A 25857-nucleotide genomic window follows, 5' to 3' on the forward strand; every position below is an offset into this window, starting at 1 on the left:
TGATTCACTGTGGGCCTGACAATCTTAACAAATTTAAGCTGCTTAAAATTATGGGTTCTTTAGTAGGAATACGAAGCCTATGTGCAAGAGAGTGTACCTTTTAAAGTTTTCCTCTCTCCCATTTGTGTAAATTAAATATGTTGGTTACCATCCTCCGCCCAGTCTTCAAAACTAGTATACTCAAACAAATGATTACTGTACCAGAGGAAGTTTTGTATGGCATTGATGTGAATGCACAATTTGATGTACTAAAAATGTACCCCAACCCACAAAAACATGCACATTAAACTTCTAGGCCTGATGGGTATCAAAAGTAGCGTGCTAACATGTAGGCAAAATCTACAGAAATTTTCCAACTGTGCTATCCTATGCATGTTTGTGTGTTCAACGGCACTTACTCCAAGGTATGTATACAGAAGGGCATCTTGCACACCCGTTTATTGTTTCCCATCCCCTTTTGCATCCAGTCTTCATGCTCTTCCATATTTTTCCTGTACTGCACCTGACAAACAAAGGCAAAGTATTGCAACATTTCCAGAGCACTGAGCCCTAGGGAGTGAAGGGAGCTTCATAAATACAGTGGACACTCGGGTTGCAATTGTGATCCGCGTGGAAGGCACGTTCGCAACCTGCAGCGTTCGTAACCCGCAGCACCACGTCTGCGCACACATGGGTCGTGATTCAGCGCTTCTGCACATGAACAAACACTAAAACCCGGCAGTAACCCGTACTTCCAGGTTTTGGCATATCCGTAACCCAAAAACGTGCAACATGAAGCACCTGTAACCCGAGGTATGACACTATCATTTTATTCTTACACAATCCGTGTCAAAGAAACAGCACACACTGTATTCAGAATGTTTATGAACCCACAGTAGGCACTGACTTGATGACCATGCTGAGTAAGTATAAACTCATTTCTGCGTCTGACTAGCACACAGAAGGAGACAGAATGCAACTCAACTTTTAACACCAACTTTTTGCATATTTATTTAATTCATGCATATGTAGAGAAGATGGGGGGGGGGTTGAGAGAGCAGGTACCAAGACACCGTTTAGGGGAAAGGTTCCTGCTTGTTACTTTCCATAATGTGAAACTAAATATCTGACCTATTATTATTATTATTATTATTATTATTATTATTATTATTATTTTAAGAGCATAGATTTCAACTTCTCTAACACAGCTGGTAAAAGTAACAAGGGAGAGTTCAATAGTGTAACTTCGCTTCTAAATTATAATGCATCTGTATTTTGTCAGTTGCTGTCATATTATTCATATTGCACTATTCTGATCCCTAATATAAAGTTTTCCCACTCCCACAACCCCAAGCCATTTTAAGGATTTCAGCAGTTAAATCTGAAAAGTCATAAAAAGTCAGCCTTTGAGCACTAAGACTCCATAGACTGGTTCTGTTTGAATGGTAACATTATGATGATACGCTGTACTCTGCTAACAACTTAATTACGCCTAATAAAATAAATTACTGTGGAACCATCAAAGAGAAAACCAGAAGGATTCTGTAAAAATACCATTTACTATCTAGTTGCATAGAGCTTTCTAAAAAAAGACCTGTCACTTTCTGTAAGAGACGTTAGCAGGTGCCCAAGGCGTTCACATTTAAATAAATGGGTTTAAGTGTGTTTCACTTTGGTGGGATTGTACCCATGGTGTATTCTGCCACATATTCCACATCATGTACTGCTCTTCTTCATTCCATACAGTTTTCATCTGAAGACAGATCCTGTAAAACATAGGACCTTATGCCATGGGCAGAAAGTTGGAACACAATCCAGCCAAATGTGTGCACTTTGAAGTCCCACATGGAAGCATTACATTTATCAATAGGATAAATGTATGGGACTTAAATGTGCCTGTCACCCCAGGACAGAATGAAAACTTTACAAGGAACACAGCAGGGCTGTATCCAAAGCAGTAGCCTGGTGTCCATTTGCACATGTCCCCAACCTCTCATACAATATGCACTGGAAGCAAGGAACTGCACAGCAAAATGATGTCAGCACATACAATAAGTTGCACCTGGCACCACAACTGGGTGCAGGTGGACTTCAACTCAGGCCCAATACTTTCTTGGCAGCCCCAAGTCCCGTGTCATGTTTCTCTCTGCCCTGTGGATAGATTGTCTTTGCATGTATATTTTTAAAGCTTTGCTTTTGAAACTGTAGACATGATAAACACACAAATATTGGATAAGATCTACCCACTAGTTCTCTTATTTTAATGGCCGCAGACTACTCCTGAACAATTAGGGCCCAACAGAATACTTTGGTAAAGGTGTGGCAGAAGATTCTTTGCTTTCTGTCAGCGCCCTCGGCTGATGAACAAACACACTAAATCGAACGCCCTGGTTAGCTGCTGCCCTCACAAAGCCACTGTTTGCAGTCATGGTGATGGCCTTTAAAGCATCTCCTGTGCCAAAGATGGTCAGAGAACGGCTATTGATTTTGGAGCTGGGCACTAGTCTTAAGGCACGCTCAGAGGGCTGGTCTGGCACCACCTTGATTCTCTCCAGGAGTAACAAGGCTCGACTTTTCTCATCTGCCCCTCCCAAAGTCTCTAAAATGACTTGGAAGTCTTTGACTGCAGATTCACAAGCAAACAGCTCCTTGCCCTTCATGAAATCCTCCAGGAGTGGGAGAACACTCTCTTCCCTCTCCTGCACTGCCTGTTCCGTTAATACTTTCTCCTTGAAGATGAAGTAACAGCCTCCGTAGCTCAGGGCAGAGACGTATGTGATCAGAGTAGTAATATCCAAGTTAACCCTCTTGCACACGTCTACTCGGATCTCCGTAGGAAAAGCAACACTAGCTATTAAGTTGTCCCGATCTACTTTGGTCACCTGAAGTCCCTCCCCTCCTTCATCCGATTCGCCAGAGCTCAAGGGGAGGTCTTCACTAGCACACTCCATCAATGCATTCACGGCAACAATGTCTCCCCGCACCGATATGCCCATCTGTTGCAGCCTCTGTGCCATTGGGCAGGACACACCGTTGTAGAAAGCAAAGATAATGTGCGGGTTACTGTACTGCACTGGTTGCTGGCCACTTGCTCGCAGGAAATCCTCTGCCTGCTCAATGATGCTTTTGTCACCATACTGGCCCCTGCCCAGCCAAATGTTGTGCAGAGCTTCAGCCTTTCGACCTATGGCTTTCACCCAGGTGTGGCCACCATTTGCAACGACGTCCACCACCAAGCTTTGTTTCTCCCCGAATTGGTCCTCATACGTGAAGACATGGACAACACTGACAACCTCCTCCAAGTTTTCAGCTGACTCAATGATGGCCTGCAGGTGAGTAAGATTGGTACTTTGCAGGTGAGACTCTTTGATGGCTACCTTGCCAGCCTCCACCTTGCGCAAGAACTTTAACTCGGCCTTTAGCTTGCTGCAGAGTTTTGATCCGCCTTCTATGCCTCCTTTCCGGAATCTAGAAAGGGCTTCTGCCCTCTTGATGAGCTCCTCTGCAATAGCAATCCTCTCGCACAGCAAGGCGTGTACAGACATGGTAACATTATTCCTGAGAAAAATGCGAAGAAGATCACTGTTATTTCAAGCTGTAATATAAAGACATTTATGAAGACATTTCTCAATCTAGGACAATGATTCCCTTTCAAAAACTGTTTTAAATAAGCAAAGCAAAAAGCAGAAGCTCAAAACAAAACAAAAAAAACCACTTCCAAACTAAAACATGCTTTTCAATTAATTAAAAAATCATTAACAAAATAAATTCAGGGAGAAACCTGAGATTATGGAACTATGACAAAGAATGTGAGAGATTTAGGGCTAAGTCAACTTGTGAAAACAGGAGAGAAAAAGAGAAAACATGGTGGGATGGATTCTCTTATGTTAGCCACACTGTGGCTTCAGCCACACTGAATAATTGCCTTTACCTGGATAGCACAACTTCAACACACTTGGCTGCTTTAAAACTGTGTCCACCCTCATAAATCTAATTTACATAGGCGGTGGGGGGCTGGAGGGGGAGAGAAACGAGGCAGTAATGCTGCAAAATTCGTCACCCAGTTCCTCTCAATCCAATTGAACCCTTCTGTAATAAGCGAACTGAAGCCTAATTTCCTATCGAGTTTTGCCCTTGCTTTTAAAGCTCTTCTTCAAATACACTGTGAACTATATCTTTATTGATCTTGTTTTTAAAAAGAGGCAATCTAGTGGTATTTCACACAATAGTCACTGATTATCCCAAGCCCTTACACAGTAAGCTGCTTCAGATAGCTGCCATAATATCCTTCAATTGGGTGTGTGGGTTTTTTTAGTTACTGCCAGCTGCTGGGTTGATAGTAGGACAGCAATGCAAATACTTTTACATTTTGATCAAGGATAGGCAGCTAGGGATCCAGGGCACACATGGAATTTCTCTTTGGCTCTGAGCATAGCTCCTGATCCCATCTGCTTCAGTGTCTACAGCACAACTTTGGTAAAGCCCTATACGGCCCCATTCCTACGCACAAGCCAAGCCAGAGGGAATTTGGGGTGAGAAGGGCCCAACAGGATACTTCTGGCAAAGCCTCCCTTGCCCTCCCCTCACCCATCTCCCAGCTTGAATGGAAGTTGAGATCTTCCTCATACCTGCTTGCTTACTCAAGATCCTGGGGACACAGATGTTAGGAACTGAAATTAAGCCTGATCTTTCTACAGTAGCAAACACACTGTCCGCACCAAGTTATGTTCTCTCCCCAAAAAAGAAGGCAGAATCTGCTACAGTTCCCTAGGTCACTCCAGGTTTTTGGGACTACAGCTGCCAAGCAGCGCAGTCATGCAGGCTGGGGCAGATGGATGTTGCAGCCCAAAATGCCAAGCAGAGTGTTTCTTAAACCTGGATCTCCATCCGTTCTTGGACCACAACTCTCATCATCCCTGGACCCCTGGTTCTGCCAAGCTACGGATGATGGGAGTTGTAGTCGCAACAATATCTGAGGACCCAAGGTTGAGAAACACTGATCTAGAGCAGGCTTCCTCAACCTCGGCCCTCCAGATGTTTTTGGCCTACAATTCCCATCATCCCTGACCACTGGTCCTGCTGGCTAGGGATCAGGGGAGTTGTAGGCCAAAAACACCTGGAGGGCCGAGGTTGAGGAAGCCTGATCTAGAGGGTACCAAATGACCTAGGTGGTCTCAGAACTACCATTGAGGGGACTAGATGACCCTCGGGGTCCCTTCCAGCTCTACAATTCTATGATTCTAGTTAACAGTCAAACACAATGGGCTAATCCTGAGTCAGGTATTTTAGGAAGTTTCGGTATATGTTGTAGGTACTTTAAAAATACATCATAATAATTACAGCAACAATAATTAGTCAGGCAAGAATCATTAAACACAAAGAGAGATTTGGGAAACTGTTAGCTAAACAAATAAAGGAATCCAAGAATATAAAGTTATAGAAAAAATGGCACTTATTATTAATTGCTGTAATGATAAAATCAGTAATGATATAGCAACATAGAACTGTTTTCCTTTAATTTTCTTCTTTGTTTTCTGTAATTTATCAACCACCCTTTCTTTCTTTCTTTCCTTTTCTCCCTCCCTCTCCCTTACAATTCTAACTTCTTACAGTGGTACCTCGGGTTAAGAACTTAATTCGTTCCGGAGGTCCGTTCTTAACCTGAAGCACCACTTTAACTGTTCTTAACCTGAAGCACCACTTTAGCTAATGGGGCCTCCTGCTGCCGCCGCGCCGCCGGAGCATGATTTCTGTTCTCATCCTGAAGCAAAGTTCTTAACCCGAGGTAATATTTCTGGGTTAGTGGAGTGTGTAACCTGAAGCGTCTGTAACCCGAGGTACCACTGTATTTTCAAAAATATAAAAGACTAAAATAAGCACAAGAAAGGCCATGCTGAAACAACTGTGCAATCTGAAAATGTTTATGTGGAAAGCGGAAGCAGTTTCTGAGCTTAAGAAAAGAGTCCAAATGCCATCAATATCATGTTGCAGAAGAAACCAAATACCATATTTTTCGCTCTATAGGACGCAATTTCCCCCCTCCAAAAATGAAGGGGAAATGTGTGTGCGTCCTATGGAGCGAATGCAGGCTTTCGCTGAAGCATGGAGAGCAAGAGGGGTCGGTGCGCACCAACCCCTCTCGCTCTCCAGGCTTCAGGCAGCTATGCGCAAGCCTTCGGAGTGCAGCAGGAGTTCTCGCTGCACTCGGAAGGCTTGCGGATAGCTGCCTGTTTTGGGGGCTGGGGTCGGGGGAAGCTCGGGCTTCCCCCGCCCCCAGCCCCCCAAGCTCCGGGAGTGGCGGCAAGGTTGCGTGCAATCTTGCCACCGCTCCTGGACCTGTTCTGGGGGCTGGGGAAGCTCGGGTTTTCCCCCACCCCAGCCCCGCGGCTAAAAATGAAGCCAAGACAGGGAGAGGAATGGATCCCGCTCACTGTCTTGGCTTCTTTGCTCTTTGGGGCTGGGGGGGAAAAAAAACCTAGGTGCGCGCTATGGTCCGGTGCGCCATATGGAGCGAAAAATACGGTACACTCTTGGGTCATGGTTAGGCAGCATTTGCTGAAGTTTTCCTTGACAAGCCAGATGCAAGACGTCTAAAACAGTGATAGGGAACTTGTGGCCATCCAGGGTTTTCAGGACAATATTCCCAACATCCGACTGTTGGCTGAGCGGAGTGGGAGCTGGAGTCCAATCGCATCTGGCAGGGAGCACTTTCCCCATCCGTGGTATAAAGCAGGGGTAGAAGTTTTTATGCAATATCCTGGAGAACATTGGTTGGGAAAGCTATATGCCCAAGGGGGTGGAGCTAGAAACTCTAGGAGGCTGAACTGAAGCAATCCTGCATACCAAAGGGTTGTTTACTCTCTTGAAATAAATAGGGTTTAGCACACAGAACTCCTACTGCCCCTGCTTTCCTAGAAAAGAGAAGAGGGGCCGGATGGGAGAGAATGAGATTTCAACAGGTCAGAGTGCAAATTAGCTTAGGAAAGAGAGGCAAAGATGAGCTACAAATACAAAAAAGCACCGGGAGGCTGTTCTCGACTTTTGAATATTAAAAATACCTCTAAAGCAGCACCAGGAGAAATTTCCCAGTGTCCTTACAATTCCAGTCCCAAGCCTGGTTGAAAAACCTTACAGCACCCAGAATATGACTACTTTTGTTATGTTAGCAATTATGAAAATATTTTCATGCTGTGAGCTGCCTTGAGCATGGTTTTAGCTATGGAAAGGTGGCATGCAAATGAAATGATGATGGTGATGGACTTTGGCTTGGGAGCAGCTAAAAGCAGCAGCAACTTATGGCAACTTTCACTCATTTCCTGTGATGCAACAGAAAGCTGCTGTAATTTTAAACTCTTTTAGTACTTTAACTGTCGTATGTTTTTAAAGTATAGTTGTGATCTTTTTTTCAAAACCGCTTTGAGCTTTTTAAAAAACAACAATCAAATGCTGTATAATTTTAAGAAACAAAAGAAATAATAGTAAACAAACAGCAAGCCCTTTCCTTGGTCTGTAGGACTTTCTGGTCTTGCAAACATAATGTTCCAAGATCCAAGTGATTTCTTCCCATCTGCAGACACAACATAATCCTGTATCCCCTCCTCCCACTTTTGAAAGCCCCGGGAGACTAACGTGTCATTTGGAAGCAAGCTCCGACCTGTTTTTGAATTTTTATTATTATATATTTATTTATGCCCCGTCTTTTAACCCTGACAGGGGTTAGCTTAAACACAGCTAAAAACATAGAAAACTAAGGAGGGGAATCGTTCTTAAAAGACAATTAAACATGGATAGAATTAAACAGATACACACACACATTAAAAATCTATTAAACCTGTACAAATAATCACATTTTCTCTTTTACTCCTTTCCTCCCTCCCTCCCTCCATACTAAAATATAACAACGATTTATATCCTTTCAAATGTGTTTGTGGAAGGGGAATCATTGGTTTGTTTTCCTTCTTCTTATGTATCTGGTCTTCTCCTTTTGCATTTCTCAGTTGTGGAAAATACGAAATGTTTACCCCTCGAACGAGGAGCTGCCCCGCCGCCCCGGACCCGCCACCGCCCTCCTTCCTGCTGCCAGACTTACGACCAACTCGCTCCGCCGTCCCAGCAGCTGCAGCTCCAGCCCGGCGCCGGCGGCTGCAAGCGACTTCCGCCTCCACACCATAGAGAGCGGGGGGGGAGACGGGCTCCTTCAGGGCTTCACAAGCGGGAGGAAGCAGGAGCAGGAGCCGGCACTGGGCCCAGCCCTCACTTCCGGTTCCCGTTCGGCGCCTCCATGTGCGGGGCAAGGGTGGCGGTCAACCTTTTTCCTTGTATGCATTTATTAAATTACATTTTATTATTTATTTTATTTAAATTATAGTATTACTTTATAATAGCATTTCGTTATTTATATTATAATTTTAAATGTTATATTATATTATTAAATAATTTATATTAGTATAATAGTGTTTATTTAATTACAATTAGTGTCACAGAATCAGAACTGTAGAGTTGTAAGGGATCACAAGGGTCATCTAGTCCAACCCCCTGCAGTGCAAGAATCTTTTGCACAATGTGAGGCTCGAACCCCTGACCCTGAGATGAAGAGTTTCATGCTCTTACCAACTGAGCCATCCTATATTAAATTATTATTAAATTGTAATTATAGTACGATATAGTATATTTTGATTGATTGCATTTAAATATACTACCTTTTTCTCTCCCAAGGAGGATGGTGGGGGTGGGGGTGTACATCAGGGGGCCAGATTTGATGAAGTGAGCATGCGTGAGGGCCGACCAAGGTGGTTGAGCTATTTTTAGGATTTTGCTCCAGGATATATACTGTCACGGGAGGCGGATTAGGCCCCCAAAGCAGACTTTGGACATGCCTGGTGTACATGGTTCTCCTCCTTTAATCCCCCCACATAACCCTGTGAGGAAGGTCATAGAATTGGAAGGGCTCCCAAGGGTCATCTAGTGCAGCCCATTTTGAAATCAATTCAGGACTTCTGCCATTGAATTTAGGAAGCCGCCATATATGGAGTGAGACCATTAAGTCCAATTAGCTCAGTCCTGTCTACACCGACTGGCAGCAGTGGTTTCAGACAGGGAGTCTCTCCCAGCCCTATCTGAAGATGCCAGAAGGGATTGCAAGGTAAACACGACCTCAGAGCTATGTGGCCCCTCCCTTGGAAAGTTGTTTTTTTCTGTTGAAACTGAATGGTGTTTCTTTTTAACTAACAAAGGAGTTGGGAGTTTGATGAGGGTGGTTAGGAACAAGTGGTGCAATTGTGTGCAGAGCACATCAGTTTTTCTGGAGCCTTTTTGGCGTTTTGGACAAGCACAACTCCTATCGGCACAGCCAGCTGATAGGACCAGTTAGTGCATTAGGTTTGATGTATCTATATAGGGTTGCCATACATCTGGATTTTCCTGGACATTTGACTGATTTCTGCCTGGGCACTGCTTCCAACTGCAGTATTCCATGTATGTCTAGGAAGTTTGGGATGTACGGCAACCCATGTTGACCGTCATTTTTGCCGACTTTCCTGAAAATAGCTCAAAAACGTCTTTTTTGTAATTTTGCTAAAGAAAGCTCAACAACTTTGGTCAAAACTAAAAAAACTATCGTGTCTGGATTTTCACTTTTTGAAATATGGCATCCCTATCTATCAAGAAAGTTCTAAGGGGAAGTTCCCAGGGTGGAAATGCAGTGCTATGCTGTTGTGCGTTAATTCTAATCCTGCATTTTAAAATCTAAGCAAGAAATTCAGAAAACAAAGCTACGACATGCCTTTGTATTGAATTTCTGATTGTTGTGAGACATTTTTCTGTGAGAATAAATCATCTTTGTCAACCTTACATGCTTTTTTGGCAGAGGTTATAGCACTGGATTAAAAGGGAACCTTTAACCTTGTGCACTTGTGTATCTCTACAGCTCACAACAGTGTTTTTTGCAGACTACAATCAGCACCTGGAATTCTTACTAGAGAAGAATTTTGACAAAAGTTCAACATAGCATCTCAGTTGGTCAGACAAACCTATTTTTGTTCGTGTTTAGATTTTATCACATTTCCAAGCACACCATATCACCACACTGTGGACAAAGTTTCCAAGCAAATATATCCACTAAATTGTTCTATGCCTCTCCAATCAATGTTTTTCCCTGTGGCTCAAACATTCTATTTACATGGTATCAGATTTTTTTTTATTTTTTTTTTAGTTTTTGGAAATTCAGTGGCATATACCATTTACCCAAGGGGTCAGAGTGTACCAGTGTGTACTTTACTTGTTACCCCAACACTCAAGTATCAGTCAGAATGCCTGAAAATACCCCACTGAACGTAAGAGGGAGAGTAGTGTTGTGTGCATGTCTTGCTTGTGGGTTTCCCAAGCCTTTATGACTGGCCATTGTGGGAACACAATACTGTAAAGTAAATAGGGCTAGGTTTTTGGTCTGATCCAACAGAACTCTTAAACGCTTATGACTCAGCTAAATTAAAAACAAACATGGACAGAAAAAAGTTTGATTGCATTCAGTGATGTTAACGTTTTTCTCAATTACTCTATGGTGCCTCATTCACACATACAACTCACCTCTTCACATTACAGTCAATGAATCATCAATGTGCATGGATGAGGGAGCAACGTCTTACTCATTTATCACATCGCATACTCTTTTCTCAAACAAGCCCTACATGTGGTTATCCACAGCAATCCTTCAGGTTAAATTAGGATGACTAACCCAAAGTCACCTATGGAGCTTTACAGCTGAATTGTAAACTCAAGTGGAAGGTTCCTTGGTCCAAATGGGGCAGTCCCCCAGGGGGTGAAGGACAAATCACAATGTGAGACCAGTTACCTTAACACCCCTCTCAGACCACCTCTGCCACCCTTCCTCCTCCTGCCCTCACCCAGCTTACTTTTTATTATTGCTGTTATCCTGCCACTTTACCACCAGCTTCTCCATCTGTAAAAACTTTGAACATGAGCTTTCATGTATCTGGAAAACTCACTTTGTCTTTCAATGAGTTCGTCCAATAAAGGTTGCATTTCCTATATATTTCTTGCCCTATGGGATCACTGTGACAGTGGGGGCAAACATTGCACCTTCTCGCTTACACCAGGGAGGGAGGTAGTGAACCTGCCACATGAGTGGAAGACAGATCTCTAACACACATGGTACCAAGACTGCTTTCTGTTCTGACTTGTAGCAGCTTGCTATCTAAAGCCTTTCAGTATTACATGCTGAATGCATATCATCTGATTTGATTCACAGCCCCTTTGATTTAACTGCTCCCATAGAGGCCTGCATAATATCTCACTCAAGACATACATTTAGAAAGCTTTTAACAGAAGCTCTGCCAGTTCAGCTGAGGGTAGTTCCAAAGGATTTATGAATATTTTAAAACTGCGTGCTTCTGAATAAAATTTGTGGTGGTGGTGAAACCAGAAGGAACTCAATATAATTAAATGCCTTATGAAGTTTTACCTAGAAATCACACCACTCCTGGTATGTTTATTTTTTCATATTGCGTATTCTTGTACAGTGTTTAATATTTTAAAGAACAATAATTCCACATTTTCAATATTAGGACAGTAGTATTTGGATCCATAATATTTCTTTTTTAAAAAATCTAGCAGATAAAGTAGAAATGAGAGTGCAGAAGCCAAATATTTAAATGGCTGGGGGAAAAGATCCTTGTATGTATCGAGGCAGTCTTCCTTAACGCATACTAGGCAATTGCAGCCAGGTAATCCTTGACCTCAGTTGGAGTGAGTCTTCTAAATCCTGCCTCATTACAGATGCCAACCTCTATGTTATCTTCTGTCATTTGTCCTTCAAAGCTTTCCTAGAGAGAGGGAAAGACGGGTTCCTTCATGAAAATGCAATTCACAAACCAGAGTTTTAACAAATACACTGCAGATGTTTCTTACCTTCAGTGTCAATATAGCAGTATGAATAGCATCTTCAAGCTCCAAGTCTTCGTTGTACCTATGAAAGAACAGAAGTTTGCTAATAAATATATTTTACTGTTGCTGCAACAGCAAACATTCACAGAACTGAAAATTAGTTTCACATGGCCAAGGGCTGCATTTTGCAAATAACTTCCTATGCAGCATTGCAAATACCATTTGAAACACAGGAATCTCAAATCATTTGGGGATATGGCAGGACAGTACAGTGTACTCAAAAAACACGCATTGGGCACACACAAACTATTTAGACACACTTAAAGGGTATTTGGATACCAACAAATAGATTTAGACAAAATATTGCAATTTACAGTAGAAGTTACACCAGTTTATTAGACACACAAGGTATCAGTACCTTCCAGAAGTAAAACCCTCAGAAGCCTTAGTCACCTTTGGTCTTATTAGATGCTAAACATTGAAGACCATGAGGAAATGTCATCAAATAGCACCCACACAACTGGTTTATTTAAGTGTAGAAACTGTATTGCATTCTCTCTTCTCCAACTTAGCATGAGTCTTGCAAGTCTGAATATTAACAGAACGTTGTATTTCAGCTGGTACAGTGGTTCCCAACCTTTTTTTTGGCCATGCCCCACCTAAGCATCTCTAAAATCCTGATGCCCCCCACCCGTGACATATAATTCTTAAGAAAGTGAAAAGGCCATTAATTGTTAATAACCCATTCTCGAATTGTCCCCCTTAAAAAAATCAAATCAAATTGCCCCCCTGGGAGACCAGTGCTCCTCTGGACGTTAGCAGCACTGAAGTGACCTCCCCGGGGCATAAGCCTGGGCAGTGTGTATGGAGGACCTGAGCTGCCAGACGACAAGACCTTCTCCCTCTCGGCCTCGCTGATGTGGTCCAAAGAAAAACAGCAATACATTTGGCATCAGCTTAGCTGCAGGAGTTGCCAGAAGGCAGCGTACAAGGCAACATCCAACTGTCTTAAGGATCCTTTTCTTCCCCTGAAGATATTCCGCAAGGCAGCATGGAGGTTTAGGATCAGATTTCCTACTCCTAGGCGGGCTATCTTCCCAGGCTGACAAGCCCCATCTGCCCCAAAGTAAGGGAGCTTTTATGTATTTCTATGTACACAAATTCTATGTTAATTAGCGTGCACTGACCCCAAGTGGATGTTCTGAGGCCTCAAAGAGCTGGCCCTGATCCCCATGAATTACAGGATGTTTCAATTACAGCAGAATCTTGCTGAAAAGCCTTGAGTCATGCGCATTATCAATGAGGCTCTGAAGGAAACTGTGGAATCCACAGGATATGGCCACTACCAATGCTTTCACCACTGCTGAAGATGATGTGATTACTGATCCTGGGATGGAAGAGAGTCGAGAGCCAAGGATGGCCAACTCTCCCTTACGGATGGGACTTGAAACATCCATGCTCCAAGCTGTACTCTAGGGAAAGGTTAATTGGTAACTTCTCATCAAGCTGTTAAATGGGATCATCATACCTACACAAGCTTCTCCTAACGAAAGCAAATTGTCATTTTTGTCTCATTTTCACAGGTGTTTCTAGCATTCTTAGTCGTTTTTAAACTATAGCACTTCAACACCTAGGAAAGAGCCAGTCTAGACACAGAAAACAACACATCATTACAGTACATATAAACTTCTACTATCTTCATATTTTATTACTGATTTGCAGTTATGTAATCATAACAGTACCTCTTTTCAAGGAATGTCTTTCCATTTACATAGTTTTTCCCCATTGCAGTTGCTTTCCACGCAAAATAAGCACCCTGGAAAAGTGAAAAAGACAGGGAGTTAATGTATGAGAACACATTATCTTCTAGTCACTGATCAATACAGTAAAAAAATAGCCTCATTTAGGGATCTCTGCTTGGAGAGATGCAGAGCAATCATATACATGTCTACTCAGAAGTAAGCCCCACTGAGTTCAGTGGGACTTAACCCTAGGTGGGACGGTATAGCAGGGGTAGCAAAGATGGAGCCTTCAGGATTTGCTGGACTACAATTCCCATCATCCCTGACCATTGGCCATGGTGGCTGGGGCTGCCAGCAATTGCTGTATAACAACATCTGGAGGGCACTATACCTGGGGTTTAGGATAGCAGACCAATTCAATGTCATACCACTAGACTCTAAAAAATAAAAATAAGTTGAGAACTATTATCTAAAGCCTCCAGTGAGCTTTTGCCTGATACATCTGTACTGCCAGGTTCACTTTCAAAATTCCCCTGCTTTAATTCCCCAATCACTCTTTAAACCCTTGATTTAAAAAGAAATTTAAGGGAAAATTACCTACTACCGCTACTAGCTATTGTAACAAAACAGAAACCTCAAATTCAGAAGCAGCCAGTTTCTGAATATTAATTGCTGAGGTGGGAGAACTACTGAATCATCTCTTCCTTATGGGCCTCCATGTTGGAAATAGGATTCTGGACAGGAGAGATGTTTCGCCTAATCCGCCAAGGCTCTCTTTATGCTCATACAACTGTAAAACTGATCACCCAAGATGTCCTGAGAGTCTGTAACCTTATTCTAGTCCAGATGCTTATCATTCCCCACCCACTTATCTGGATTAATTAAAAAAACATACACAGAAAGAATATGGCAATATTCCAGATCTTTGAGATCCATGCTTTCTATTTAAGGCTATTAAGAAGCTCCATTATGAATACTTACAGATGGGTCAGACTGGAATAAGTATGGTCGTCCCTCATTCCACCCACATATTAGCAATGACACACCAAATGGGCGTACACCCCTACAAAGCAAAACATTTGAAAAGGATTAATGATAACAGAAGGTTATCTTGGGAACAAATAAGATCAGCATTAAGGATGCTGACTGACGGACTCATCTAAGAACACACATACAAGCATATTCCTCTTCTATATATTCTAAAGAAGTTACATCATGCCTCGTACAAATAGTTTGTACACTTTGTTTCTGAGTCTTTATGGCTGCCAACTGTTTTCTTGGTTCTGTTTCTATGCCTTAACCAGCAACCTGCCATACAGAAATTAAGAAGCTCAATATTTTGCTGACTATGAGACAGATGAGAAGAGATCGTCATCTTTATTTTGAACCCCACTTTCCCCTATGAAAAAGGGAGTCCAAAGCAGCTAACATCATACAGAAACAAACACAAGACTTCAAAAAACAATATAAAAAATGCTACATTAAAGCTATAAACTTTGTATTCAATACTGAAGAAAACAGTTAAATACAAAACTCATAGATATTTCAGTAGAGAAAATACAAATAAGAAAAGACCACCCCATTGCTTAATTTTAGCAAGTCAAACAACTGTTCCAATGTACAAGAGCAGGTCTAGGAAATTACTGGCAACTCTTCCTACTTAAAAAACTGTAAAAAATATAAAAAAACGACTTTAGCACAGAAAAGCATTTAAGGCATAACAGTAACTGTATTTCCTGTTCTTCATTCTCCTTTGCATAAATAGCTTCCAGGCTTATAGGTAATCAGGTAGAGTATCGCTGTTCAGCACACTTAAAAGTATCAGACCAAATGCTCCTCAAAAGTGAATACAGTCATACCTTGGGTTAAAGTAGCTTCAGGTTGAGCGTTTTTAGGTTGCGTTCTGTGGCAACCCGGAAGTAACGAACGGGTTACTTCTGGGTTTCGCTGCTCGCGCATGCGGACACTCAAAATGACGTCACGCACATGCGCAGAAGCAGCAAATTGCGACCCGCGCATGCACATACGCGGGTTGCATTCTGCTCAGGATGCGAAAGGGGCTCCGGAACGGATCCCATTTGCATCTAGAGGTACCACTGTAGAAGAACAGGAGGCTGGCCATGGCATGCAGACAAGGCTGAACTCTTGTCTGTATGTACCCAGTTTGATTTGCAGCTCCTCAGATGGAGAGGCAAAAATCTCACTGATATATGGTAAAAGGGTGAGGGGGCTGCATTAGAGTACAATCTATTCTGCGTACAGTACAGCTCTAAATTTCAGTTGTTTTAGAATAAACAAGGGGCAGGGGGAAGGCATACCCAGATTGTGTGTATTCTTGCATTACAGAAGCAATTCTCTGCACTAGCTGAGCTGTTGGAATAGGTTCATGATAAACCAAGTAGTACTGCTGGGCCAGTTTGCGTGCTCTGTGAACAAGTACTCTGAGAAAAAGAAGAAAAGAAATAGTGAGTGAGTGAAGAAATCAGAACATCCATTATAACTTAAAGTCCAAAGCAACTTGGGAAAGATTAAACTGAAGGAATATTTACAATCAGCTAATGAAAGAATTTGATACTGCACTGGGATATATGAACTCAAAAAAAGGTTGTCTATTATTGTGAGGTTATGAATGTGCTACAGCAGCCAGACCATTTCTGTCCAAGAAAGGGAGTGGTTAGCATCCCAGCCAAAGTTGGTAACAGATGCACCACACTAGAGGACACCTGGGCCTCTAGTATAGAAGATGATTCAATGAACACCCTTAAAATATGGACCTGTTTGTTTAGGTGGAGCACAACCCCATTCAGAACAGACAATCTCTCAAAATTTGGATCCAGGAACCTTTCACCCATAGCCTGTCTTATCATGACTCCGTGTCAGTTTATTTGCCCTCATCCAGTCAATCAGCTCCCATCATCCCTGACCACTGGCTATAGTAGCTGGAACTTATGGGAGTTGGGAGACAAAAAACATCCGGAAGGCCCAATATTCCCTTTCCCTGCAATAACTTATGAGCAATGTCTCTCAGCTCTGTAATATTGTGGGATGTGGTAGCTCAAGATTCTCCAAATATGATTAAAAACCAAACGCTGGCCCATTAATTTGTATCATGAACAAAGCTAGCTGTCAGACACTCTTAACAGTGCTAGCCCCACCCTCAAAGAGCCACACATTAGACAGACACATCTACAACAAAAAAACCTTAGGCAAGTAGACTTGCAGCAGGGGTTGCCAACACGTTTTTAATGGGTGCCAAAACTTAGGACCACTAAGTGGGGACCCTAGACTTTGCGCTTTCATTAAAAAAGAAAAGCCTCTAGCCCTACTAAAGAGAATTTTATCAAGCAAAATGTACAGTTACCCTACCAAGTGATTTCTGTGAAATTAGCCAGCCCAGCTGCTCCTGCCTGTTGCTTTTTTCAGTCAATCAGTGAAGTGACTGATAAGTCTGGATGACAGGCAACAGGAATTTCTTGGGTCCTAAGGAGGTCCTGCTTTACCCTACCCTTTCATACACCTTTCCTCGGCCTTATTTTCTAGTCTTTGAAATCTCTGTAGCTCACTTTTCCTTTTTTTCCTAGCAACCAGGATGCATCTTTTCTGTGATGGGTTTTCTGAGATCAGGTACTCCCTAGAAATTATTTTCTGTAAACAGTACTATATAATAAGTGTGGGTGGATATTAAAAATCCACCCCCAACCTGAAAAGGCAAATGTAAAACTTTGCAAACAGGCATACGGGTGACTCCTGCTGTGCAGGAACCAAAGACTAGGCACTTATTAAGAATTCATGGTATAGTTAATCTGCAGTGCAATGGTATACATGTCTATGCATAAGTATGTCTCTTTGTCTTTAATGGGTCTTACTTCTAGGTAAGTGAGTACAGAATGGCAAACTAGGCTTTAGTTTAGCATTGGCACTGGGGAAAACAAAGGGTTGTGTCTTTAACAGCTGTATGGTAGTTTAAGCTTTTCCTAATATGGAAATACAATTATGGGAAAAGCTTCACCATGGGTGTACTCTCCAATTTTGTGTTGTGTCACGCCTCCCATAGCAGCCACTTTGTGGCTGGCACCCACAGAACTCTCTCAAAATTCAAAATATGCCATGGCCCAAAAAGGTTGGCGACTCCTGCCTTGCATACATGTCAGGGTGAAGCATTGTGCAACCTTGGGGACAGGACCAGAGCTGCACCCCATTCTACATGTGTCTCCACTTCTTGTGATGCACACATGAAGAGGGTCAAGATATGTATCATCCATCCAGAGAATGCTGAAATGGCACCACAGACCCAATGTTGTGCTGCCTATAGCGGGGCAAGAGTCAAAGACCAATAGCAAGAGTCTATTACAGTGTTTCCCTCCTTGCCTTCAAGATACCTGTAATCAGGACCCATGCCACTATACACCAAGCCTATGTGTTTGGTTATGGATTCCACTTTGTGTACACTTCGTTCATCATACAGAATGGATTTCTGCTTTTTTTCTGTTGCCAGTACCACGCCATTTGAAGCTGCACAAAGAAAACAAATATTTTAGTCAATGTAGTTAAAATATCTTCCTTCCATTTTCCTCATAATCTTTCAAATCCACAATGCTTAAAGCAGGCAACTAGAATAATTCATCTACTTATATATCCTTTACTAATCGTATCACATAAATCCAATGCATTATTTGGCACTATTACTAAGGATGCCCACCCACCAGATGATTTGGTTCAAACCCCAAATTGGCACTGCATAATAAAACAGGCCAATTCGACTCAGATGAATTTGGAGGCAGCTTGATTCAACTCAGGGGTCTCTGTGATGGACACCTTTCAAGTTTGATTAAAAAAACAAAACAAATAACATCAAACATCAAAACATACTAATATTTGGGTAGAACTGGATGAAATCTTAAGAAACATTGCCCCTTCTAAAGGAATGAATCCTGCCAAATTTCAGAAGGATATATGCAGTTTTGTTCCTGCAGCTATTAAGTGATTCCCACTATATGTCCCCCAGCCAAAGTTCCTTTAAAGTTAATTTTTGGGTAGAAATAATCAGATGAGATTTTCTTTATGAATAAAATAATTCCCTCCAATTACAAACTAAAGTTGTTGGATGTGAAAGATGCCCCCCCTCAAAAAAACCCCTCTCTGACCATTTCCTCAAGTTAGTGATACAAGTTTCTGGTTTGGAAAGCTGCTCTCATTTCCTCCCTTCCACCCATACAGAGGTATCACAAATCACTTCAGGGTTCATTGTACAGTACAAGGCTGCATGGGTTGAAGCAGATCTCACTTTGCTTTGGGAGAAACTCAAAATCCTTCCAAGACAGCCAAATCCAATAAACACCCCTAATGGTTATGTGTTACCTCAATATCACTAGACATGCCTACTTAAAAAAAAAGAAAAAGTTCAGTAAAAAAATGGAAAAGAAGCTTTTCAAACTTTCCACCTTCAAAGACCTCATTCCACATTATCTGCTGAGGAATCTTAGCAGCTCTGCCTCACAACAAATGTGGAGGATTGTGTGAAGTGTACCCTGGCTAGGCCTGTCTGGCCCAATGCAAACTGACTGCACCTTACAACACACCATAGAATATACCCAGAACTCTCCTATGGGGTGCGCTGCAGAGGAAAATTAGTAGTGGCAGAGAAGCTATATCATAAGGAAGCTTGCCTATTGTTACTGATTTTTTCATTAGGAAACCTGCAATGAAAATATGTAAGGAACCCAAGGTTTCCCAAAATGCAATCTGAAAATTATAGTTATACTTTCTGTTTTGAAAATATATTTAGATTCTACTTTTTGAAGATGTTTCATAGCCCCACTAAGAATCCCTATATCTAGCTTGGTTAAACATTGACAAGAGTGCTTTTCCTCCCAAGGGCCCCAAGTGGCATGCACTGGGTTTGAATTCAATTCTTAAACTCAAAAACTGGCCAGGAAGAGATTTGTTTTGTTTCAAAACCAAACCACGCATTATCTGTATTTTAACATCAGGATGCTGAATTGCTACAAAGCTAGGGTGGTAATGGGAATCAAGACTTACATGTGCATTATTAGATGGCCAAAAGGGGAAAATGAATATTTCCACAATCATCCCCTCCTCCCTGGCCCACAACAACTTACTCTGTAGTTCTTAGTCTGGAAGGGTTATGGTTGGAACCCCAATGGGACAAAAACGTAATTTAAAAGCTCTGGGGGTACTAGGATGGGTTCATGTCCCCACCATCCCCATCCCTTTATTTAATATTTTATATACAGTCATACCTCGGGTTACAAACGCTGCGGGTTGTGCATTTTCAGGTTGCGGACAGCGCCAAACCCGGAAGTACAGTAACGGGTTACTTCCAGGCTTTGGTGCTTGCGCATGCACAAAATGATGTCACGTGCATGCGCAAAAGCTGCACTTCAGGCTGTGAATGCTGCGGGTTGCGAACGTGCCTCCCGCACAGATCACGTTCGCAACCCAAGGTATGACTGTCATTTGTTAAATTTGTATCATACCTCTCCACTAAATGGTGCTCAAGGCAGCTAGCAATAATACAATACATGCTGCTAGACTATAACTCCCACCAGTCCTAGCCAGCATGCTCAATGATTATGGAAGTTGCAATCCAACAGCATCTGGAGGGTCACAGGTTCCCTAACCTCTGAGCTCAATGGAGCTTATTTCTGAGTAGACATGTATAGGTTTGCACTGTTGGTATGACCAAAATAGGGTCAAGCCAGGTTACTGCTTTCACGCTGATTCTTTTCAGATCAATTTCTGGCAATCATACTACACCACAATCCTAATAAAGTCTACTCAGAATTAGGTGGTGTTGAACTCTATGAGGCTTACTCTCAAGCAAATGGGGCTAGGACTTCAGCCTCAATACCTATAATCTATGTCTGCTTTCTCGTTTTTTCTTTGCTTTTAGGTCACAAAATGCCAAAGTAGGTACACACAGACATACAAACTAGCAACATTTTTGTGGGCTTATTAATCGTGCAAGCATTTGAATACCTTTAATTCCAACTGATGGGGCTCCTGCGGCAACAGCTGCCAAAGCATATTCAATCTGAACAAGCTTTCCAGAAGGGCTAAAAGAAAGCACACAATTCATGAGACACCTTGGTAAGAAAACATTTTCAAATCTGAAAATGCCAAGCAACTTATGGCCTTTCATTGGGCCTTTTTTCACCAATACGATATTGGGCACATTTTAATATAGTAATAATAAAAACAAACAGATAGGAGTCAGCCCCAGTCAATTTAGTGGGACTTACTTTAGTATAAGAGTGTTTAGAATTGTACTACACTTTTCATGTAATCATGCACTCATGTCAAGGTCTGGCAACAAGCTCAAAGTAATCTCATAATAAAAACTGAAAAGGGGAAAAGAAAGCCCACCAAAATAGTTTTACTTTCGATTTTGGTGTAACATTTGTTTCATGTTCATAATCCTCAACACACTGAATGCAATGTCATTTATTTCCAAGTAAACATGCATCTGTAAGGCTGCAATCCTATGGAAACTAATTTGGGATTAAGTGCAAATCCCATTCAATTTAATAGGTCTTACTTCCAAGGAGACACTAATATGATGTGATTTATTATTTTCATAAAATCTCAACACATATACATTAGTCGTGTGTTCAGAGATATTTGTTTCACTTTCTATAGGGTTATAAGGGAAATGAGGCCTGCTTTGGGCTCTTGCCTTAACCAAGCCATGCAGAGGGAGAGTCAATCCGTGGCTTAAAACCCTGCATACCGGATCCAAAGGCTCATCTCTACATGGTTTAGCAGTGTTAGAAATCTCGATATATAAACTAGGTGCCAAATGCCTCCTTAAACCAGGGTTACAGTCACCAAAATGGAAGGTCTAGTTGGCATTCGGGGGGCAGACGGCTCGAAGGTTTTATTTATCAATAAAGGCTTTTGTTTCCTGAAATTCATTCTGACTGTGCAGATAAAATATAACTGACAGAATTCTACAAGGTGTAGCATTAATGTGCGAAAACAGTCCAGATCCAATGATCCCCAGGGATGCACCTCCGGAGACCTCGGGCGCCATCCTGACACCCGGCATCTCCACTCGGCCACAAGCGGCCAAGAGCCAGGTGCAAAGTGCTCAAGAGCAGGCTGCTGGGAAACCCGCGTTCCCTCAAGAATGTCTGACGGGGATGCGGGATCCGCGCTAGAAACTTACGGCAGTTTCCACACGCGCCACTTTCTCCTCCGAGCGAGAGGCGAGAAGCGCCAGCGGTGACTCCGCAAAAACCTCGCCTCTCGCTCCGTCTCAACGGCAACGAGACGGAGCCCCTCCAGAGGCCCAAGAATCCTCCCCTCACTAAAGGACAGCGCCCCGGGCCTCCTGCGCCCGCCCTGCCGCCCCTGAGGGGACACCGCTCCTTACCTGAAAGTGGTGAGGGAGAAGCTGTAGCCGCGTTCCGCCATTTTGACCAGCGCGATTGAACCCCCTCGCTCCGCCCTCCCTTCATAACCGGCTCCGCCCGCTTTCTGAGGCTGCGCACGCGCACTGCGTACTGTTTTTACAGCGCATGCGCAAAAAGAGAAAACATGTAGAGCGCCGACCACAGAACCATGAACAGATTGAACTTCCGGGAACTCTCGAAAGCCGCGAAACTCTATGGCAGCCTTTCTCAACCTTGGGTCGTTCGTACCCGCCCTCAAACGTTGTTGGACTACAATTCCCGTCATCCCTTGCTAGCAGAACTGGTAGCCAGGGGTGATGGGAGTTGTAGTCCAACAACGTTTGAGCCGCCCGCCACCTCCTCAGGTTGAAAAAGACTGTGGTGGTGGTGATGGTTTGGTTTCGGTGCCGTTGGCAGGGCCGTTCCTTCCCTCAGCATTGTCAACGACGAGATCCGGGGATCGCCGGCTCCCTCTGCTATGCATGCCGGGAACCGGTGCCTCACCCTCAGGAGCTAGAGTAGGGCATGCTGGGACATGTAGTCCAGCTCTCTCGCCAAGTGGCTTGGCGGAAACGCCGCCAAAGAGCGAAGGACGACTCGGTTTCCCAGCGCCCTCAGCGCGGCTGAGCCTGACAGGCGCGTTTTCGCGCCGCGAAGGCGGAGGGCCGGTCAAGATGGCGGCGGCCGCGCTGCTGCTGGTCTTCCCGTCTCCTTTGCCTCGGATCCAAGGCTTCCTCCGAAGCTGCTGGTCCCAGCTGGGCTGCCGCAGCCCGCCCGGGGGTAGGTCCTGGCTCCGTCTCCTCGAGGCGTCGCGGGGCCTCCTCCGGGGCGGCTCTCCAGGGGCTTCGCCTCCCAAACGTGGCTTTCCAGCTGCTTCTGTACAGCTCCCGTCAGCTCTGACTGGAAATCAAGGTGCCCTTTTAGGACAAGCACCGCTGGAGACGCCGCTTTACATGGGGCGGGAAGAAGTTGCACAGTTTTGTTCTTGCTTTCATTATAAGCATATATATTGTTCTTTCCTGGTATTTTTATGCTGGTGGGAACTGCCCCGAATGTGTATTTTTTTGCAGAGGGGGCTGGATTCTGAAAACTATTTATTTATAAGATTTGTTACCCACCCATCACCCGTGTTATTTACTGTATTGGCCAGAATATAAGCCGCACCTTTAAAATTGGAGGAGGGAAAGAAAAAATACCCACATATAAGCAACTCCATTCCTTGCTGCCGTTGGCTGCATACTGGCCGGGGAGCGGGGAGCTGTGCTGCGTTGCCGGCGGCCTTTCCCCTTCCTCGCTCTCTCCACGTGCGTAAGGTCGCGAATATAAGCCACACTTTAACTTTTCATAGTCGGAATTTGGGGGGTAAAGAGGCTTATATCCAGGCCAATATGGTATTCTACTTATATATTTTGTAAAAAATATGTGCCGTTTGAATATATATATATATATATATACACACACACACACATATATATATATCACAAAATGAATATATATATATATATATATATACACACACACACACACCACAAAGTGGTTTAGAAAAAGAAAACAGCAAAATCGAGGAAAAATTCACAAACCTATTTTGAAGCATGAAGGTTATGGAAACAGGATATGCAATTACTAACATAACTTGAACCACTACAGTTGTTACTGTCAGTTATCTATTGTTACTAGTTAAATTTGTTATTCGCTTTATCTTGCTCATGACAGACCAGAGCAACTGGAGAGAGGCGGTCCTGGAATTATTGCAGTACAGTTGTACCTTGTTTTGCAGTTGGGATCCGTTCCGGAGCCCTGGCCGCTAGCCAAAAAGGATGCAGGGCAAAGCGCCACATCTGCGTGTGCGGAGCAATTTGTGCTTCTGTGCATGTGCAAAGTGCGATTTAGCACTTCTGCGCATGCGCGAGTGACAAACCTGGAAGTAAGAATCTCATTGAGCAAAACCACTTCTTGAAATATTATATCTAATTAATAAAGGTAAGCAAATTACCACAACTAAATTATTTGTAACTAAGTTATTTGTATTTGTCTTTAAGCTCCTGCTTTAGCAATTCAGGGTCCAGCTTTTTTGCCTGAACCTGTAGAAGAGAATGCTGAAAGTAAGGAGACTCCAAGCTTTCTAGACAGCATATTTTGGATGGCAGCCCCAAAATCAAGGCGGACCATTGAAGTAAATCGCTGCAGGCGAAGGAATCCTAGGAACCTTATAAAAATAAAGGTAACTCATCACATTTCTGTTGTCTTTCTCCCCTTATTTTTGTAGATTTTCTGTTCTTCAATGCTCTCAAGATGCTTGTAATTTCTTATTTATTTATATTGGTATTTTAAATTTACCACAGGAAATTTTTCATTTAAAATCTGTCTGCAGCTCCTGTGCTGAATCTTTTAAATGTGATGGTATTGTATTTTGAAAACTTAAACCTTTATGTATACTACTTGACATGAGGAATTTTTCAGGTTCCTAGAAAACAATGTATTATATCACAATGGTAATGAGATAGCCATTGCCTTACATGGCTCTTAGCATTTGTGAAATCTCTCTTTTTTTAAATTGTTCATTGCCCAACTTTTTGTTTTCTTTCTTGTCTTTAGCGAAACATTGATGTCTGTCCTCAGTGTGGCAACCTGAAACTGAAGCATATTCTTTGTGGCTATTGTTATGCAAAGGTTAAACGGGAGACAGTTGCCATAAGGAAAGAAATATGGGCACAGGAGGGAGGACCACATAAGGCTCCACCTGTAGAGACTGTTGTACTGTATGAGGGAGAGAAAGCTAGAGATGAAGATGAAGGCAAGCGGATCATAGAACGAACAAGGAAGCGCCCATCTTGGTTCACACAGGACTGATTATGTAGCACAGTGGAAACTTTGGTCGCAAAATCCTTGATCTCGCAGAGTAAAAATAGCTGAAAAAAATGCTACTGATAACACTTATCCCCAGAAAGGGTAAATTTAAATTGTATTTTTTTAATTTGCCATTGTAGTACAGCATCACTGCTGTACTTTAAATGTTAGCTGGGTGGCTAATTTAGCTAATGTAAACTTAGCTGATTTTGTCATTGTATTAAAGTTGGTTAAGCAAAGTCAATCATTTGCAGGAGCAGATTCTTATGGCATCTATTTGGTCATATTACATTGTACTGTGCATCGGGGGGAAACCATGGATTTAAACTGTATTTGTAAATGAAATAAAGCATATTCAGCATTATAATAAATACTGTGTGTGGCTCCATTTGAAATTCTGTGAAATTTTGAGCTATGAGGTGGCGAGGATTGTGAGAATGTAAGAAGTCAAGTAGAGCAATGAAGTGAGTTGACATGGATCTCTTGCTGAGTTGGAGCCCAATGGTTGAGATGTGGTTTTGTTCTTTCATTGCTACTGGCTACATCTAAATAGTGACAGTTCTTTAACACCTGTTTCCATTTAGAAGCTTGTAAAATAGCTAGTTGTGTTTGTGAGGTCCTTTGAAAATCTTTAATGAAAAGGACAACTACATTAAGTCTGAACCATAACTTGGGTATTCATGAAGCACTTCTTAAACCAACATCATTTCATTGATTCACCCACTAGTGACACAAATTTAATCTCATTGATTAGATGACATTGAAGCACTGTATCATGTTGTATCTGCATTGTGGGCTTGGAGTTTAACTTTTTCCCATCTATTCTTTGAGAATCCTATTACTGAGCTCATCAACTTTCATCTCTTATAAGGGCCAATATTTTCCCATGATACAGACTTTAGAAAAAATCCTTGTTTGTAATGCATGTAAAACTTACTGTTTTCTACCAAGTGATATTTGCACCTACCACGTAC

The 25857-nt window shown here is 42.6% G+C and overlaps 3 protein-coding genes across 4 annotated transcripts; 1 reads left to right on the top strand and 2 right to left on the bottom strand.

The window, feature by feature from the left end:
* Positions 1 to 783: 783 nt before the first annotated feature.
* Positions 784 to 8147, bottom strand: C12H7orf25 (chromosome 12 C7orf25 homolog). Of its 2 annotated transcripts, XM_053359684.1 has the most exons (3): positions 8069 to 8097; positions 6823 to 6890; positions 784 to 3537 (listed from the first exon to the last, which is right to left on the bottom strand). In XM_053359684.1, exon 3 carries the CDS (start codon positions 3522 to 3524, stop codon positions 2268 to 2270), a length of 1257 nt encoding a protein of 418 aa, XP_053215659.1. In that variant the 5' UTR covers positions 3525 to 3537; positions 6823 to 6890; positions 8069 to 8097; the 3' UTR covers positions 784 to 2267. The 2 variants fall into 2 exon arrangements, with proteins under 2 accessions (XP_053215659.1, XP_053215658.1); XM_053359683.1 differs by lacking the exon at positions 6823 to 6890 and having other exon boundaries at positions 8069 to 8147.
* Positions 8148 to 11452: 3305 nt separating this feature from the next.
* On the bottom strand, positions 11453 to 22143 carry PSMA2 (proteasome 20S subunit alpha 2). The gene is made up of 8 exons (XM_053359685.1): positions 22018 to 22143; positions 20622 to 20698; positions 18002 to 18134; positions 15941 to 16063; positions 14604 to 14685; positions 13623 to 13696; positions 11905 to 11962; positions 11453 to 11819 (listed from the first exon to the last, which is right to left on the bottom strand). The coding sequence occupies exons 1-8, from the start codon at positions 22056 to 22058 to the stop codon at positions 11703 to 11705; spliced, it is 705 nt and encodes a 234-aa protein (XP_053215660.1). The 5' UTR covers positions 22059 to 22143; the 3' UTR covers positions 11453 to 11702.
* A 413-nt stretch (positions 22144 to 22556) lies between these two features.
* Positions 22557 to 25254, top strand: MRPL32 (mitochondrial ribosomal protein L32). The gene is made up of 3 exons (XM_053359686.1): positions 22557 to 22816; positions 24076 to 24257; positions 24632 to 25254. Exons 1-3 carry the CDS (start codon positions 22711 to 22713, stop codon positions 24884 to 24886), a joined length of 543 nt encoding a protein of 180 aa, XP_053215661.1. The 5' UTR covers positions 22557 to 22710; the 3' UTR covers positions 24887 to 25254.
* Positions 25255 to 25857: the final 603 nt, after the last annotated feature.

This window comes from Podarcis raffonei, chromosome 12 (genome assembly GCF_027172205.1).
Source record: "Podarcis raffonei isolate rPodRaf1 chromosome 12, rPodRaf1.pri, whole genome shotgun sequence".
Taxonomy (NCBI): Eukaryota; Metazoa; Chordata; class Lepidosauria; order Squamata; family Lacertidae; genus Podarcis; species Podarcis raffonei.